The 17,176-nt window shown below is 50.8% G+C and overlaps 3 protein-coding genes across 17 annotated transcripts; 1 reads left to right on the plus strand and 2 right to left on the minus strand.

Annotated features, from left to right (window-relative positions):
* Positions 1-39: 39 nt before the first annotated feature.
* Positions 40-6,053, minus strand: LOC122363247 (RNA-binding protein 34-like). 10 transcript variants are annotated; one of them, XM_043332270.1, is made up of 3 exons: positions 5,922-5,948; positions 2,559-2,593; positions 40-1,810 (listed from the first exon to the last, which is right to left on the minus strand). In XM_043332270.1, exon 3 carries the CDS (start codon positions 1,762-1,764, stop codon positions 226-228), a length of 1,539 nt encoding a protein of 512 aa, XP_043188205.1. In that variant the 5' UTR covers positions 1,765-1,810; positions 2,559-2,593; positions 5,922-5,948; the 3' UTR covers positions 40-225. The 10 variants fall into 10 exon arrangements, with proteins under 10 accessions (XP_043188205.1, XP_043188210.1, XP_043188208.1 ...); XM_043332275.1 differs by lacking the exons at positions 2,559-2,593; positions 5,922-5,948 and adding an exon at positions 5,990-6,053; XM_043332273.1 differs by lacking the exons at positions 2,559-2,593; positions 5,922-5,948 and adding an exon at positions 6,017-6,050.
* Positions 6,054-6,158: 105 nt separating this feature from the next.
* On the plus strand, positions 6,159-10,709 carry LOC122363248 (phosphatidylinositol-glycan biosynthesis class W protein-like). 2 transcript variants are annotated; one of them, XM_043332281.1, is made up of 3 exons: positions 6,159-6,297; positions 8,028-8,277; positions 8,429-10,709. In XM_043332281.1, the coding sequence occupies exons 2-3, from the start codon at positions 8,085-8,087 to the stop codon at positions 9,724-9,726; spliced, it is 1,491 nt and encodes a 496-aa protein (XP_043188216.1). In that variant the 5' UTR covers positions 6,159-6,297; positions 8,028-8,084; the 3' UTR covers positions 9,727-10,709. The 2 variants fall into 2 exon arrangements, with proteins under 2 accessions (XP_043188216.1, XP_043188217.1); XM_043332282.1 differs by lacking the exon at positions 6,159-6,297 and adding an exon at positions 7,085-7,478.
* Positions 10,658-17,123, minus strand: LOC122363249 (UPF0489 protein C5orf22 homolog). Of its 5 annotated transcripts, none has more exons than XM_043332288.1 (5): positions 17,102-17,123; positions 13,190-13,375; positions 12,588-12,685; positions 11,350-12,261; positions 10,658-11,018 (listed from the first exon to the last, which is right to left on the minus strand). In XM_043332288.1, the coding sequence occupies exons 4-5, from the start codon at positions 12,244-12,246 to the stop codon at positions 10,779-10,781; spliced, it is 1,137 nt and encodes a 378-aa protein (XP_043188223.1). In that variant the 5' UTR covers positions 12,247-12,261; positions 12,588-12,685; positions 13,190-13,375; positions 17,102-17,123; the 3' UTR covers positions 10,658-10,778. The 5 variants fall into 5 exon arrangements, with proteins under 5 accessions (XP_043188223.1, XP_043188220.1, XP_043188222.1 ...); XM_043332285.1 differs by lacking the exon at positions 17,102-17,123 and adding an exon at positions 15,001-15,056; XM_043332287.1 differs by lacking the exon at positions 17,102-17,123 and adding an exon at positions 15,030-15,050.
* Positions 17,124-17,176: the final 53 nt, after the last annotated feature.

A 17,176-nucleotide genomic window follows, 5' to 3' on the forward strand; every position in this document is an offset into this window, starting at 1 on the left:
GACTTCATCGCGTCTCGCTTTTCAGGCAGTTGCAAAATGTACAAGACACATGCGCTGTATTTGTATACCCATCGATTCAGCGATTAGCGCGAAACGAAGTTGCAAGCCCCGAAACATTGGTATCACAGATCCAATGAATCAGATACTTACCTACCATAACTGCGAGCACTGCCAATATTTTTGTCAATCAGAGCAACAAAATCCCCGGCCAGAAAAACGTACAAACTATGATGGCAAAATGTTGGTCAGAGGTTCAACAATGTTCTTTTTCTTTTTCGCTTCGCTCTCCTTTGCCTTCTTCTTCCTTTTCGCCTCTTTCTTCATCTTGATCTCTTTCAGCTTCTCGGAATCGGTCTTCTTTGCGTCCGGTGCGCCATCATCGTCGCCGAAATCGAACTTTATTTTCTTATTCTGCGGCGTCACGCCTCCTACTGAGATCGCCGGCACGGAGACCGCCTTCGGCATCGGCGCGATCGTCTTGCTCAGACTCTGCGCCAGGCTCCTCTTCTGGCTCCTTCCGTCAGGCCGGCGCTCTTTCTTCTTCATGCCCTTTTTCTTTTTCAGTGACGACTTGGATTCTGCAGTAGCATCGCCCGAGAATTTGTTAACCGGCGCCAGCATGTTATCCTGCGCCTTTGGCGCCGGTTTCTCACCCTCGGGGAGAGCTTTCCGCAGCTTCTTGCCGGTGAGCCGGTCCACTTTGGGACGCGCCGTGGCGTGGCACCTCTGGACGCGGATCGTCTGACCCTCCAGCTGACTGCCGTTCAGTTTGAGCGCGCGCGGCACCGCCTCCTCCGCACTGAAGTTGACGTAGCCGAACCCCTTGCCGACCGAGGTCTCGCGGTCGCGCACGATGCGCACACTGACGATGGTGCCGCAGTCGGCGAAGTGCGACCACAGATGGTTGTCCTCGGCGTTCAGCGGCAGGCCACCGACGAACACGGCCAGCTGAGGGTCGGGCCGCGACTCGGACATCGCCATGTTGACGCGCAGGTGGTGCTCCTCGTACAGCTGCCCGTTGGCCTCGGCGGCGGCCTTTTCAGCACCGGCCTCCGTGGTGAACCGCACGTAGGCGTTGATCGACGAGCGGTCCTCGCTGAACCGGTGCGTGATGACGGCCATCCGGATCGGTTTCTGGGCGTCCAGCCGCGGCGCGCTGCGCAGACGCACTGACTCCACCTTACCGTACTTGGCAAAGAAGCGGTTCAGGTCGCGGCGGTTCGTCTTCACCGGGAGATTACCCACGAACACGGTGCGTTTTTCCAGCTTCGGGTCTTTCGGCTTTACAGGGTTTTCGCCTTTCTTGGAGCGTGGTTTCTTCTTCTCCGACGATACAGGTGAAGTTTGCCCTTCGACAGTGTCATTGGCCTCTTCGGAGGCGGGTTCATTTCCGACGTCTTCACTGCGTTCCTTCTTCCGCTTCTTTTTTGGTTTCACATTCTCTGAAGCATCAATAGGCGCCGATTGCTCTAGCGACCCCTCAGCGGACGTGTCTATTTGCTCTCTTTTCCGCTTCTTGCCAGTCTTCTTTTCAGATGAGTGTGGTACTGGGTCTGGCTCTGTAATGTTATCACCACTTGAAGCATGGCTCTTCTTATTTTTCTTACTTTTCTTGAGTGAAGCTGAATGTGGTGTACTGGCATTATCATTTACTAGGGTGTCATGGGGAATTTCCACACTTGGAGTTTCAATACAATCAGAATCATCTCTGGCAAGTTTATGCTTTTTCTGTTTCTTGCCTGATGGCATTTCTTTCACAACCATTTGGTATGTTTGCTGTTCTTCAAGCTTTTAACAGCTCACAAAGTATCTGGAAAATTAAAAATATGTTAATGTTTCTTTACCAGAGTCAATATGCACATTTGTAACAAACATTAACTTATCAATAGTATATGTTTATGTATCTCAAAATATGCAGTCGAATACAAAATAACACGTCAACCAAATACTAGGTCAAGGTACAATTTGGTTCTGGAAAAATCATTGACCTTAAATGTACCATATCTGCTATCTATTTGTAAATTTATGCCACTACATTTATGTATGAATCTATTAATTTTTCTATGCAATTGTAAAAATGTTTGATCAAGTCAGTCAGTGAGCAATACCTACTGTGTCACTGTGGTTTTATATTGGTGTGGTGGAATTTTTACATTGGAGTCTGGACACAATGTATTATGCACAGTGTATTATAAACAGTATTATGCAAGTGAGGGCTTTCTTGGTTTTGGTGAACATTTCATAGTTCTATGGTATGCATTTCACAATTTATCTGGTGTTAAATTATGTGGATTTTCAGCTTGATGATGATGTTGTGATTTTTCACATCAGCTCAGCTGGTGCGGATTAATATTGATTCAGAAAAATACTGTATGTGGTTTGCAGTTTGCTCATTGCTCATTTTAGAAACTTTGAACTATGAATAAAAATTGACACCAAAATAGAACTTCACAAGAGTTCATTTTACATTGCAGAAATCAACCCAGAAACAGAATTTGAATTGAAATTGAAACCGAGGCGAAACCCCATATCAAAGAGTGCACCCTGAAACAGCATACAACAAGTTTGAAGTTTCTTTGATCTTCGTTGCCGGTAAAACTTCAGTTTTTTACATTAAAGAAACACAATTTTGATGATCATTTCTCCTTCTCGATGGCCAATTACATCAAAAACATTTTCAAAACACTTAACTTCGCACCACTTACCGAAATATAATAAAGAAATCACCCCACCTTTGATGCGCTAGCCGCTACGCACACACTGCAGAGACGCAAAATGGCGACATTGTTTTGCCTCTGATGCGCCAGATATGTAATTTAAAAGAATTGGATGCGACTACTAAATACAATAAGAACTATTTTCATCCTAGGGGACACTGGGAAATCGGGGTTTTTGGGTGGGGGAGGGGGGTTTTAGATTCAAACCAAATCTAACCTAACCTAACCTAACCTAACCTAACCTAACCTAACCTAACCTAACCTAACCTAACCTAACCTAACCTAACCTAACCTAACCTACCACGTTTCCAGGGGTTTGTGCGCTAGGGACGAAAAGGAGTATATCTTAGGTAAGGGTAAATGGAAAAATGTTAGGTTAAAGAGTTCTGGAATAGGCTCCAGGCCGGCCTTCGGCCGGCCTGGAGACAATTCCAGAACTCTTTAACCTAACATTTTTCCATTTACCCTTACCTAAGATATCCCCTATTTGTGGCCAAGGCCACATCATTGGTTCGCGTCGCTAGCAAACACGTTTCTCAATCACCTTCACCCTAAAACCCCGATTTCCCAGTGTCCCCTAGGAGGAAAATAGTCTATTATCGGCATATTGTATTTAGTAGTCGTATCCAATTATTTAAGGTTACATATCTGGCGCATCAGAGGCAAAACAGCGTCGCCATTTTGCGTCCTGGCAGTTGACGTAGCGTGCTGACGATAGGGTGGTTTCTTTATTATATTTCGGTAAATGTTGCGAATCAAAGTGTTTTGAAGCTGTTTTTTATGTAATTGACCAAGGAGAAACAGTGAAACATCATCAAAATTGTGCTACTTCAATGTAAAAAACTGAAGTATCGCCTCGTTGCCTGCTTATTATTATTATTATTATTGTTTATTCAGCATCGTCATGCGACAAAAAGATACATACCCCCCCCCACCCCACCCACCCACACACACAGTCAATCAGCACTCAGGAGGTTAGTAGTCTTAACAGGCGCCGCGAGGCCTGACAGTTGCTTGCCAAAACCATCTTCAAACTGTCTATAAGACCGCTTTCTTGGAGTGGTGCCCGAACTATGTCGTGATCGACGTACCCAGCAGCGATGTGCATGATAGCGCCGAAATTCCCACCACACAGATTATATACGTGGCCAATAAACGACCCATCCAACTGCTCGGGGTACGTAGCAAGTCTGGCCAGTCCAGTGACGTAGGCTTGGCGAAGACGGTGGTCAGCGCGGAAAGCATTACGGAATGCGCGGAGGGCATCACCTCGCAGCACCTCACCGATGCGAGGCACCCCAGCAGCAATCAAAAGAGCCGTATGGTGCGCAGAACGCGGCAGACCCAGCGCTGCCTTGATCAGCGAAGCCTGTCGCGAGTCTAGACGCTCAATGTCGGCGGAACTGAGGGGAGCCGTCTCACAGCCGAAGATCAGTGCCGGCAGCACTACTGTCTTCCAGAGGAAGATTATGTCAGCAGCAGTCAGGCGGTTGGTGAAATTGCCCAGGGGTGTGAGGCCATAGAATGATGCACAAGCACGCCTGATGCGCTGAGCCACGTGGCTGTCTGTGCTGAGGTTGTCATCAAGCACCGTACCGAGGTGCTCGGTCGTCTGCCGGATCTGCAGCTGCTGTCCTGACAGTGTCCACCTCGGTGTGCTCGTGAATAGTTCCTGTCCAAATATAATACAATGGCTCTTGGTTTTTCCCGGTTCAGGGTGAACGAAGTCGAGGCGCCAAGTAGCCGCGAATTCTCCCACCATCTGCAGCATTGCACCGAGGTCACGCGCGTTCGCAGATATAAGGAGAATATCGTCAGCGTAGCAGATAGCGGGTACGTGCTGGCTGTGTAGATATGCTCCACGACCGCTGCGATCTAGGACCTCAATAAGAGGTAAGAGGAAGATGTTTGCAAGGGTCGGCGATAAGATGGCCCCTTGTCTGGTGCCCCTGCAGACCAGGAACGCTTCAGATGTGGCGCCACCAAAAGTCACCCTTGCAGAGAGGTGGCGGTACCAGGTGACCATGAGGCACCAGCAGTAGGCGCTAAGATAATCTTCCAGACGGAAGAACAGACCGTCATGCCATATTCGGTCAAAACATTTCCTCGCGTCAAGGTTTGCGACAAAAACAGGAAGACCCCTGGCTCGATTCTGCTGTATGGTCTCTCCAGCCAACAGAGACGCTTGCATGGTGCCCCGATTGGAGATAAAACCAAACTGCAGATGATGAGGTTCAAATGAGGCGTTCAGTTCGTCTAGCACTAACAGCTCGAGCAGCTTAGATGCGCAGGTTGTGATTGAAATCGGTCGATAGTTGTCCAAGCAGTTAGGGTCCGATTGAGATTTCTTCAACACGGGTACAATAACGCTGTCAGCGAAGGTAGCTGGCACGCTACACGTGGACAGGCAGACAGAGAGAAGGTGCGCCAGAGCTGACAGGAGACAAGGCGACTGACCATAGAGAAGGTGCTCCGCCGTGATGCCGTCTATACCAGGTGCCTTCCCACGCTGTAACCGGTGAATGAGGCCTGCTACTTGTCCAGCTGAAACCGTTCTTTCGGATGCATCGTTACGGATTCTCCTTAGTCGAGAATCTACATGTTCAGCAATTTGGAGCTGGTCCAGAGTCAGTTGCCTGTGACTATCTTGGTGCACAGTCTGGAAGTGGGTGCGGAAGTCGGCGGCGGATAGATCAGAGGCCGACTTGAGTCCATTACGCCGTATCTGTTGCACACGTCGCCAGAAGGCTGTCAGATTTTTGTCACGGCGGAGCAGTCGGAGAGTGTGGGCCTCGCTCTCGATCCGCGCCACTGCTGCACGTCTGCGGGCGTGACGGTAAGCAGATCTTGCAGCCTGATAGCACTGTGCCACTGCTGAGAGGGTAGGACGGCCACAGTTTACCCATATCTGATGCCAGAAACGAGTGCGATCCCGCGCCACTGCCACATCAGGCGACCACCAGGGCTTCGGGGGACGTCGCGACTTGGAGCATCCGGCGATTCGCGCAGCGGTATGTATGCATCGTGTAATTGCTTCGTCAATCTCATCCGGGGTGGCACCGTTGGTGAGCTGACAAGCACCAATAAGCTCGTCCAGAGAAGACAAATATATCTGCAGTTTTTCTGGACAACTCCAATCTAGTACTTCTGAATGGATGGAACCCATATTCAGTGGAGGGCTGGAGACATCGAGACTGGTGCCAGCTTATGTGATCCCAGTTTTACGTCCACTCCTTCCAATGAATAAGTAAATTCAATTAAATTCGCAGTACCGAGTCCCAATGGCTGGGCAACAACACGTGTATATGCAGTCGCTTGCAATAAATTTTGCGCATTGTTTGGAACAAACGTCTCAACAACTACGACAAATACCGCGTGATTGAGTCAATTATGGTGAGTCAGCAGTAGCAAATGATTTACAACCACATTTTGAGTTGATGACTGAGAGAAGAAATTATTGGATTGTGAGATGCACCTACATTGGTAGTGCATGTTGCTGATTTGTTTGTATTACTTATTTGGTACTGATGCAAGATACTGGTGACTTGCTGGTCTGGTTGACTTCACCCTTGAGTTGCAGGTTTGGTCAAGGTTTGGTCATCTCATCTTGGGTGGCTATACGTCAACCTATAAGTAAAGTAATCTTGGCTATACCAATTTACCATACCTATGTTTGGTCAAGGCCAAGTCAGGTCAAGGCCTTGCCTTGACCTATCCTTGTCCTGTCCTGATCAAGGCCCTATATACCAGGTAGGGTCGTCCGGCGATTCTACCTTTTCGTGACGTCAGCTCGTGACGTCATTTGGAGTCAAGTCTCGAAGCCCCGTTCAATCCCCATGTAAATGAGCGATTTTCGAAGCACTGTAGAATGAAGTCTGCACAAGATATATCAAACCTAAGTATCTTATCTGAAAGAGCAGACAATTTTCTGCAAGTTATCTATTACGTGTTTTTCGCTAAATCTTTTGCTTTTTTCACAAAAGCGTAAAATGTCCCCTCATGTCTCCGCAGCCTCCCTGCCGCCGGCCGCCGCGCGGTCGCGGTAGTGTAGTGGTTAGCGTGCCCGCGCAGTATTCCAAAGGTCCCGAGTTCGAATCTATGCGGTGCGGAACTTTAATTGCAATTCCAAGCTGAATATACGCACATCCATAATAAATTATTATTCGTATAGCTAAACTGTCACCAAGCTATCCATATAAATTGACTTCACCCAAAATATCGGCAAGATTCTATTAAAATATAAATTCAAATATGGCGGCTTGGACTGCCGCGTGCGTTAGGCTCCGCCCATAGCTCCGCCCACATGCGTGACGTCATTCGTGTTAGTGGACACACGCGGAGATAGGGGACGACATGGGCCTGGTCCTGATATCAAGGCATATGGGCCTTGATCGAGGCTATAGTGATAGGGCTATCTAGTATCTTGATTCTCCTGGACATCCGCACAGTCCATGGGTATAGTGTAGATTGTTGTTTTATCTTTGAAATTCGCTCACACCAGTATGAGTACCACGGGCTCATAAACCACATACCCTGTCTTGGTGAAACTCAAACTGAATGTTTTGAGGTTGAAATGGCTCTTCATCTTGTCTTTTTGTCAGTTTTTCTTGGGTACTTTTAACTTTGTGGTTTTCACTGCTCACTTTACTTATCAGTATACATTTTTTCAATGGATTTAATACCTAGTAATATCATTGAATTGACCCAGTTATGGTTAAGGATTTTCATTGTTAGAGCATTGACATTCAAATGCTAGATCAGGTAAGTGAGCTGAGAATGAAGAATCCCTCATGTTTATTGAGGTTATTTTTATGTTATGTTTCAATTGAAAATTTACATGTTTTCATAGCCAAGCATCTTTTTAAACCCACATCAGTCATTACACTTCACAGAATGTTGACAGCATCTAATGAGTTTCTCAAACTTGGGGCTTATAAACTAGCACCTACAGTATTGAAGATGAGTTTGAGTTACTGTCAAGTAACACTAGCAATACTCAACAGTCAACAGTGTCTGGTCGGTATGCTCAAAAGCTATAAGTCGTGTATAATAATATGGCAGACCCAGACCTTCAGGCATATGGCATCCATCGCTCTTTCCCCTGTGGGAGCAGGCAGCTCTATAGAGCACAGCTCTGAGAAACTTCATGCAACTACACAGTGCACATGTCAATGCATAGCTAAGAAAACCTTGGAATGCACTGACAGTATGATACTTATGGCATTATTACCTATGATTATGATTTCTCATGGTGATTATCTGCCCAAATGTCTGAATATCATGAATCATCCAATGATTCTTTTTTTCTAGATTCTGGAGCATTTGACCCATTGATACACATTGCATCATCATCAAAAGAATAAAATCATGTCAACCTACGAGGAGAAGCATGTGCAGTTCATCAGCAACCTTCCGGGCACGACGTTCTTGGACATTGCGTCACTGCTGATGCAGCTGCCACTATCGACCCTGGCGGTGGCCACTCTCCTTCCCCTGCTGTGGCCGAATCTGTGCTTACCGACGAGCAAACTGCCCGAAAGAACGGCCGCACGACTGAGAGGTTAGTAGGGCACAATAACGTTCGCAACGTTTGCCGATGTTTGACCCCTTGTTCGCTTTCGCTTTACCGTCAGTTCTGCCAAAGTTTGACCGCTGGTTTACGTTTCGGTCAGCTCTGCTGAATGTTTATCCCCCTGTCTCGCTTCTTTCAGCTCTGCTGGAGTTCAGCATCCTGGTGCTGCCGCTGATCGGCTCCGTCACTCTCCTGGCCGACCACGCGCTCAGCCTGTGCTCCTTCCTGGCCGCCCTGGCGGCGCTGTCGCCTCTGGCCTGCGCCTCCCGCCGGCCGCTCGCCGGGTCTCTCACGGCCGCCCTGCGCCGCGCCTCCGTGGCCACTCCGCGTCTGCCGTGCATCACCAATGCGCGCGCACACCTGCACCTGGCCACGGCGCTCTGCATCCTCGCCGTGGACTACCGCGTGTTCCCGCGCCGGCTGGCCAAGGCGGAGACGTACGGCGCCGGCCTGATGGACGTGGCCGTCGGCTACTTCGCCGCGTTCCACGGCCTCACGTCGCCCGAGTCGCGCGCGCCGGCCGGCCGGCGGCGGCCGCTGGCGGCGCGTCTGGCCGACTACTGGCGCTCAGTGCGCGCGGCGCTCGGTCTCGCCGCGCTCGGCGCCGGCCGACTGACGCTGGTGAAGCTCTCCGGATACCACGAGCACGTCTCCGAGTACGGCGTGCACTGGAACTTCTTCTTTACGCTGGCGATTGTGAAGCTGGTGGCGCCGCTGTGGCTGGTGGTGCTGCCGGCCGGTCTGAGCGCCGTGCTGGCAGTGCTGGTGGCGGTCCTGCAGCAGACGGTGCTGGACGCCGGCGCTGAGAAATGGATCACCGCCGAGGGCCCGCGGGACGGGTCTCTGATCGAGGCCAACCGGGAGGCGTTTGTGTCGCTGCCCGGGTATGTTGCGCTGTACCTGCTGGGTGTGGCACTGGGGACGTACCTGCACCGCCCGCGCGCCGGCTGGCTGCGCTGGCTCGGCTGCTGCGTGTCGCTGTTTCTGGTGGCGGCCGGCCTGTGGCGTCTGTCTGCCTGTATGGACGCCGGTCCCTACAGGATCTCTCGCCGGCTCGCCAACGGCACCTACATCGTGGCGTGCGCCGCCCAGGTGCTCGGTATCAGCTCGGTGTACCTGCTGGTGGACCTGATCATCACCCTACTGCAGGCGCTGGGTGTCATCCCCGCCGGCACCGCCCAGCGCGTGCCCAGTCTAATGGCCGCCTCTGGCGACAAGGGTCTCGCATTGTTCTGTCTGGCCAATCTGGCCACCGGCTGCGTCAATCTGGCCACCCGGACCATAGAGGCGTCCGACGCCACCGCCCTGGCCGTGCTCACCGCTTACATGGCCGTGCTGTGCGCCATTGTGGTGTGGATGAATACGCGACATCTGTCCGAACAGCCGAGCGGCAAAGGGGGCGCCGATGGGGAACGGAAGAAGAAGAAAGAGAAATAGCGCACTAATTGATTCCGTGCGTGCAACTGGGGGCGTTATGTCGTCTGTGATCAAGTTGTCTAGCCTGATGCTAGCGCTCAAGGGCTCGTGAAAGTGTTTTAGTGTGTAAAAGCTGATCGTTGATTCTGCTTGCTTGTTTTGTTATTGCACGACCGAACTGCGGCTTTGCTAACGTTAGGTGCTCCCAGAGCTTACCATGCCTCCAATGGCTGAAAGTGCAGCAATGGACCTGTTCAATGTGATCATAACTGTGCCTTCGTTCCGTCCAGTTCGGTGTCTCGCCATTTGCATACGATTCGTCCATAGTCATTATTATGCTGTGTCATGTTTGTCATTTTCAAATGCATTCATGGGCGTAGGAACCTCACGAAAAGTGGGGGGGCCAGCGAAACTTCAATGTCAGTTTGTGGGAGCCCCAATACCCCTATGAAGAAATTCTTTGCAGTTTTGTGCTCATCTCACCTTGCTGAATCATTTCCTGCGCTTAGTTGTGTATTTAAATCAAAAATAAAGATTTTACTTTAAAAAATGGCTGAAAAGTGGGGGGCCATGGCCCCCCCGGCCCCCCCTGTTCCTACGCCTATGAATGCATTCCATAACCATGTTTCAATTTTTAAAGTGCTTTTACGTCGTTCAGGTAGTGCACTCAGATGTGTACGGACCACTCGCGCTCAATGCGTACACCCATTCTCGCGCTGGGCATATCTGCCGTCATCCCCTGTATATTGCCCTCAGTGCTAGAACTTTTGTTTTCAAGTGGCCCGTGCAAACTAGTGGGATTTACCGGACAGTGTCCATACCAAGATTCTATATCGTGAGGGTTAACGCACCATTGTAGGACGGAAATGACGCAAATGTGTTGAATCCTCCTCTCCTGCACTGTTGTCTGCATCGGGGCACGCTCGTACCGCTGTAATTACAAAGTCATCACTTCACAATGGAGGTTACATTTATTCAGGTGAATACAGTCCATGCCAATAATTGACACAGCGGACACGTATAAAACGGACCATACAAAACCCACTCGCGCGCTATCACAGCACCTCAGCCCATCACATCACGTCCCCATGTGGCGAGTTCCCTGAACCCCACGACGCATCACCGTCTGGATCTGGCTCTTCGTCCACCTCATACTTGACGTTCACCCTGAGTCTGGGGTAGAGCGAGGTCAGTCGGTCGAGCATGCTCTGCTGGATGTCCTCTACTTGGTCCGGCGGGCAGAAATCGTCCAGACTGGACCGGGCGATCGTCACACAGCCCGGCTCCGGCAGCGCTGATAGGAACTCACTGACCTGAGCGGGGAGAGGGTATGTGCACAGTCAGAGGCGACAGGCTAATGCCAGCACTCAAGAGCTCGTGGCTCGTTGCTACGACTCTGGTCGACTCTGAATCAGACTCTGACTCAGAAATTCTGCCCTGCACAGTGTAAAAATGTAACTATATCACCAAAGATAACATGAAGCATGTTAACATACATATTGCTTAATTGCACATATAACATGATAAATGTAAATTTATACCGTCATCCAGCTAATCGAAAATATCACTTGACAATAATATTTGTCCTACTCAACGGTATATTTCACATATCCACCATCGGCCGTGTTCGCCCCCAGCACTGACCTGCTCCACAGAGCTCTCCACCTGCTGGTCGGTAGACACGTGGTGCGGCAGGCCGCACGTGTCGAACGTGCACGCCGCGTCGTACACCAGCTGCCAGTCCACCTCCTCGTGTGTGTAGTGCTCCCCCACGGCCGCCGCCAGCTCCCGCAGGCCGTGCATCAGCTCTGTCTCTGGTGACGGCCCGGTGAACCCCTCCAGACTGCCGACCCGGTCCAGGTGGTCAAACACCGCCTTCGCCTCGGTGAGCAGCGCCCGCCGGCACTCCTGCGCTGCCGTGATGTCGTCGCTCACCTCGAACGCGAATAGTTTTTGTAAGCGTCCGTGCATATCGGCCTTCGGTAGCATGGCACGGAACGGGTCGTGCGTGGAAAAGAAGTCCAGATCGATATCAAGGATGTATGGTGTATCGCGGAGTCGCGGCGCCAGCTCTGCCACCGCTTTGGCCGTGCTCGTGTCCTCGCCTAGCGTCACCACCACTATACTGAACGTCCGAGTGTTTCTCAGCTCCTCTGCGGGCGCGTACAGCAACTCGGAGACAAAGTACGGGTGGCGGCAGTCGAGCCGCACCAGGCCGTCGGCCGTCTCCCCGATCGTACAGCGCAGCTCGCCCTCGGGCAGCTGGGGGGCCCACGGCGGACGCACCCACAGCACGTCGCCCAAGTGGCCAGCGAACACGGCCGGTAGGATCCAGTCGCCGATACTGAGCTGCGGCAGCAGGGACTCCCGGCAGGCGGCCTCCTCGGCGCCGAGGTCAGTAGGTAGCAGCAGGTCTGGGTGGGAGTCAAAGTGCAGCAGTGTGGAGCCGTGCACCGGCAGCCGCTTGGCGCCGATCTCACGGTAGATCCACTCCAGCGCCTCGTTGTGGTCCTCGACTATGTAGGCCTCCAGGGACTTCATGGCTGAACACCACCGCTGAAACGGAATGGATCGTTAACCCAGTATCCATGCTGCATGATGCATCGATAGCCGTCACACCACTAAGAATACGAAAAAGTAGTTACAATAAAAAATACATATAACGCATTCATGCGAACATAGACCGAGAGTTGAGATGTGAGTACGCTGACAGGATTGGGTATGTTGCCGGTGCCAAATGAACGCTTGCACTTTACTAAGTAGAGAAAACAAACGCACCAAAAGGCAAAAGGTAACGTCATAACAAAATGCTTACAATGTAACAATTATGAGAAAATTTATTGCAATTACAAACCGATACAATAGGTGGTTATAGACTTTACCTGTCAGTGTTTGTTACTGCTTAAGATTGACTATTGACGCTTATTCTGGCCAAACGGAGGGAGGTCCAGCATTCTCGCCACTCCAAGTCCGCAAATCACTGAAAAAGAAAAAGACGCCTGATTACCCATTATTATCTATCATCGTACGACGGCGGTAAGCAATGCAACAAGTGAACTGCACTTTCAGATTGCCAATCAATGCCACTTTTTCAATTTACAAAGACAAAGATCAAAGACAAAGATCAATAACGATTTAATGCTACGGGAATACCGACAACCGACATTTTCGAGACAATATCGTAGACAACTAGACAGTGAATAATTCTAGCTATAAAGTAAGCAGCAATGGCAGTCATAGGTCGCTCTCAGTCCAGGTTAACTGGTATGAACTTTGAATGTAATCGAATATCATTTTTTTCGAAAGACGGAGCATCCTCCCGAAAAATGTCCGCAGAACATAAACCAGGGAGCTTGAGGAAATTGAGGCTCATATTACAACTGCTAGCTACTGAGCCGATCGCTCTAACCCTCTCGGCTCTCAGTTAGCTCTGCAGGGTCCTCCACACTCCCGCCATACCGACCTCCGGCGCCAGGTTTCTCACCTCCAGCGGCAGCCATCATCAGGGAGCGCTCGACGGGCCGCGGCCGCTTCAGGCCCTGGTAGGCCACGTACAGCGAGGCCAGGCTGATGACGCCTCCGCTGCTCAGTCGGCACGCCAGACAGTCCTTGTTTGAGCCGGCCTCCTCCTCCTGAAGACCTGACATGCCCGACCGCCGCCCTTCCGAGACTGCCGGCATGGACGCTTATGTGACTGATGTAACCGACTGCTGACTGTGTTATTGTTTCAGATCGTCACCAAGCCTCTAGTCAAACTTCAATCTGTCCCGGCCAAGGTCCAAGGACTTCATCCCTTGACCTTAGAAGTTAGGTCACAGGTCACAATGAAGCTGACCTTTTGGCTTTTTGTCCAAAAAGCAGCAGAGACAAGAAAATGTGCTCACACCTGACACTCCATGGCAGCACAGAGACAGAAAAATGGCACATGGATGAGAGAATGACAAATACATGAGGAAGTGCTAAACTCAAGCCAGTACCTATCATAGAATAATGGCACTTGGGTCAAAGTTGCATAGGGTCTGAATGACACATGGGGAGCACATGGGTCAAAGAAATGGCTTAGAAAAGTCCCAGGAGAATGGAAAAGGACACTGGAGCATGAAAAGATGGTACATGGAGAGCACAGAATCATAAAAAATGGCACAAGGCAGGCAATGTGTCATTGAGCACAGGGGCAGATGGTTAATGGCAGAAGAGCACATGGTTAATGAAATCACAGAAGGAGAGAACACAGGATTGGGAGAATGACATGGGGAGCCCAGGATCAGAAAAATAATGCATGGGGACTGGGGGAATACACAGAATAAGGAAAATTATACATACATTGAGGGCATGTCAGGTTCAAGTACAGGATAACGAGAAAGGCACATACAGAGCACAGAATAAGGAGCATGACACATAGAGGGCAGGATAAGAAGTTAGGAACAAATGGGGATAAGTACATGGGGATCACAGAGTCAGGAGTGTGACACAAGGAAAGCTACAGGATCAGAAATATTGTACATTGACATAGAGGGCACATGGTCAGGAAATTAGCACGTGGGGAACTTCAAGTCAGGAGAATGATATAGGTATGGGGAGCACAGAATGAGCAGTCAGGTAAGGAACACAAAGGGCACAGAATAAGGAGAATGACACATGGGAGCACAGGGTACGAAGAAAGACACATCAACATGTGACCTGTGAGCACATTCACAGGATAAGGAAAATGGCATACAGAGCAATGTAGAAAATAGAAATTCATAGAATCAAGATGATAAGATGAAGAGGCCACAAAAGCAATATTGCATGCAAAATGTATGAAAACTGTAAATTTGATTGTTACAATTTATCATCAAATTAGATTGAGATGAGCATAAAAAACTGGGCATAAATCAGCAACTATCCATTGTCCAACAGAGGTTGAGTTTGATATAAACATCACAAGACATTCAAACAAAAGCAAAAATATCCAGCCTTCTCACCTACACTTGACGCACTTGACCTACACAAACTTTACAATTTGAATAATGAAATAAAACCAAAGGCAAATAGAAGGTAGAATATCAAAACCTAGATTCAGAAGTAGATAGAATTGTCAATTTTCATATTTAATTTAATATTCTTAGCTTGGCTATAACCTCGAAATGGTCATTGTCATTCCATCGCAATAGCAAAGAGGACACATGGATTAGGCATACTTCATCCATGGAGGACAGATTGAAATGCACAACAAAATGCGACCCCAATCCTAATTTGTTCCTAATCCTAATCCCCACAGTGTATATAAATAATAAATACTAATCTCCACCTCACCACACAGACCAAGACGAGAGACTACTGACAGCGAGCATAGGGCCTTGACAGCGAGCATAAAACGAGGCGATTCCAGGGGGATGTCGTCCCGGTTCTCCCCATGTATTATTCGCCAATCAGCTTAACACTACCAGTGACGTCACTGGTGGATCACCAATCGGGGCCGGCCGGCCGGCCGGGCCCGTAGGCCAAACGCAGACGTTTTCAGAAAAGCGTAAGCCGTATAGATACAGTCGTGGATGGAGTTTTGCTGTGATTCGGCTCTCCAAGAGTGCGTCAGCGGACCAGGACCAGGATAAAGGTCATAGTGAACCGGCATCTGATAAAATCCGCTCACGGCTTAGCAGCCGACTTCGACCCTTCGCCCTCGTAAAATACAAAAGCTTGCCGGTTATCAATCCACCTGCATCTCCTCATCTGCTTACTGCCTATATCGACCAGTTACTGCATCCGTTTTGGAGCGGCTCACGGCCGATAACACGCCGGGCGTGCGCTAGCCGCCGGTGCTAAGCGCTAACCATTGAGTGCGTGTGGCCGACTGAGTGCCGTCCCGATGGCGCTGGCCCCCGGCACCGACACCGGCGCGGGGGGGGATTGCTAGATCCGGAATTGGGATAGAAGCCGGTATGGGATTGGGATGGAAACTCAGCGAGACTAAGGGATTGTGTTGTGCCTTCGGTAGGCCGGCCCAAAAATCACCGGTGTAGTGCCCTCACTGGCCGCCGGTTGTGAAGCCTTTGGAGGCACTGGTGTGGGCCCTCAGAGGCATTGGTGCGGGGCCCCGGAGGTGCCGCTGTGGGCCCTCTGAGGTGCTAGTGTGTGGCCCTCAGAGGCGCCGGTGAGGGTCCTCACAGTTGCCATTGTGGGCCCTCAGAGACACTGCAGTGTGGGGTCATCATGGTCGGGTGTGGGACCCTTAGAGCTGCTGGCAAGAAACCCTTTATAAGCCGACAGGGGCTCTCAGAGACCGACAATTGGCCCTTAAGAGGTCTGCGGTGTCTTCAGGAGCCCTGTGGAGTCCTCAGAGACCAGCAAGGTACTCTCAGACGCCGGTGGGGGCCCTCAGAGTCGTCGGTGCGGGGCCCTCAAAAGTCACCGGTGAGAGGCCGTCCGATGCGAAGTTCCCGTCTTAGGCCGTCAGAGGCTCCGGTGTTGAGCCCTCAGAGCCGCCGATATATGGCCTTAAGAAGCACTGGTTTGGGCCTTTGGAACTTCATTCAGGGGTGTCGGTTGAACCCAGAGGTGGCAGTGTGGGGCCCTCAGCTGGGCACCGCTTTGGGGCTTTCACAGCCGCCGGTGAGGGCCCTCGCAGGCGCCGTTGTGGGGGCCTTCAACTATTGGTTTAGGGGGTCATCACAGGCGTGTGTGGAACCCTTAGAGCTGCTGGTCCCTGATAGGCCGGTAAGGGCCCTCAGAGGCCGGCAATTAGCCCTCAGAGGTCGCCAATGGGCCCTGAGAGGCCGGCAAGGGGCCCTCAAATGCCGACAAGGAACAATAAAAAGCCGGTGTGTGGCTCTTATGGAGAGAAGTGTGGCTATTGTGTGGCTATTCGGAGCACATAAGTTGTTCTTTCGAGCCCTGTGGGGCCCTTCTGAGTCGAAAATGCCAGCGTGGACCCTCAGCCGCCAATTGGCATCGCAGGGCCCCTCGGGCCCGAGAGGCCCCCTGATCCGACGGGGACACGTGCCCCCTGCCCCCCCCCCCCCTCCGGGTGCAGATAGAGAATGCAATCGGCGGGGCGGGACGCAACAATTGCAATCGTTCCTTCTCCCGTCGCGAGGTCGCCCATCCGACCCATATATCCCAAGATTGTCAATCCTGGGGCTCGGGTCGGCATGTATCGGCAAGGAAATCAGCTTTAGGTGGGTAAAAAAGTTATTAAGGGTCATTAGTTGTCGTTACGTTCAGTAAAAGCAACGATAAAGTGCCAAATGTACCCGACGTACGGCTTGGAGCCGGGCGCCGCGCGGTATCCACCAGTGACGTCACGCTAATGCTTAGCGACCGGTCCATTGGAAATTGCGGGATGATTCTACCTCTCTTATACGGCCTTGGGCGATTCTGATTCTTGCCAGTTCTAGCCAAGAGGATTGACACTTACCGCCACCTACAAACTGCACTAGTGCCACCTAGACAAATGAAGAGCAACTGGACTAAGTCCAAGGTGCCGACTGCC

Source organism: Amphibalanus amphitrite, unplaced genomic scaffold (genome assembly GCF_019059575.1).
Source record: "Amphibalanus amphitrite isolate SeventyFive unplaced genomic scaffold, NRLGWU_Aamphi_draft 000611F_arrow, whole genome shotgun sequence".
Taxonomy (NCBI): domain Eukaryota; kingdom Metazoa; phylum Arthropoda; class Thecostraca; order Balanomorpha; family Balanidae; genus Amphibalanus; species Amphibalanus amphitrite.

What these genes read in the sequence shown, in the direction of transcription:
- LOC122363247 (XM_043332275.1), bottom strand. Translation starts at nt 1,764, where the DNA reads ATGGTTGTGAAAGAAATGCCATCAGGCAAGAAACAGAAAAAGCATAAA.
- LOC122363248 (XM_043332281.1), top strand. Translation starts at nt 8,085, where the DNA reads ATGTCAACCTACGAGGAGAAGCATGTGCAGTTCATCAGCAACCTTCCG. An exon ending in AACGGCCGCACGACTGAGAG is followed by an intron (nt 8,278 to 8,428) that starts GTTAGTAGGGCA and finishes CGCTTCTTTCAG; the next exon opens with CTCTGCTGGAGTTCAGCATC.
- LOC122363249 (XM_043332288.1), bottom strand. Translation starts at nt 12,246, where the DNA reads ATGAAGTCCCTGGAGGCCTACATAGTCGAGGACCACAACGAGGCGCTG. An exon ending in TGGAGAGCTCTGTGGAGCAG is followed by an intron (nt 11,019 to 11,349) that starts GTCAGTGCTGGG and finishes CTCCCCGCTCAG; the next exon opens with GTCAGTGAGTTCCTATCAGC.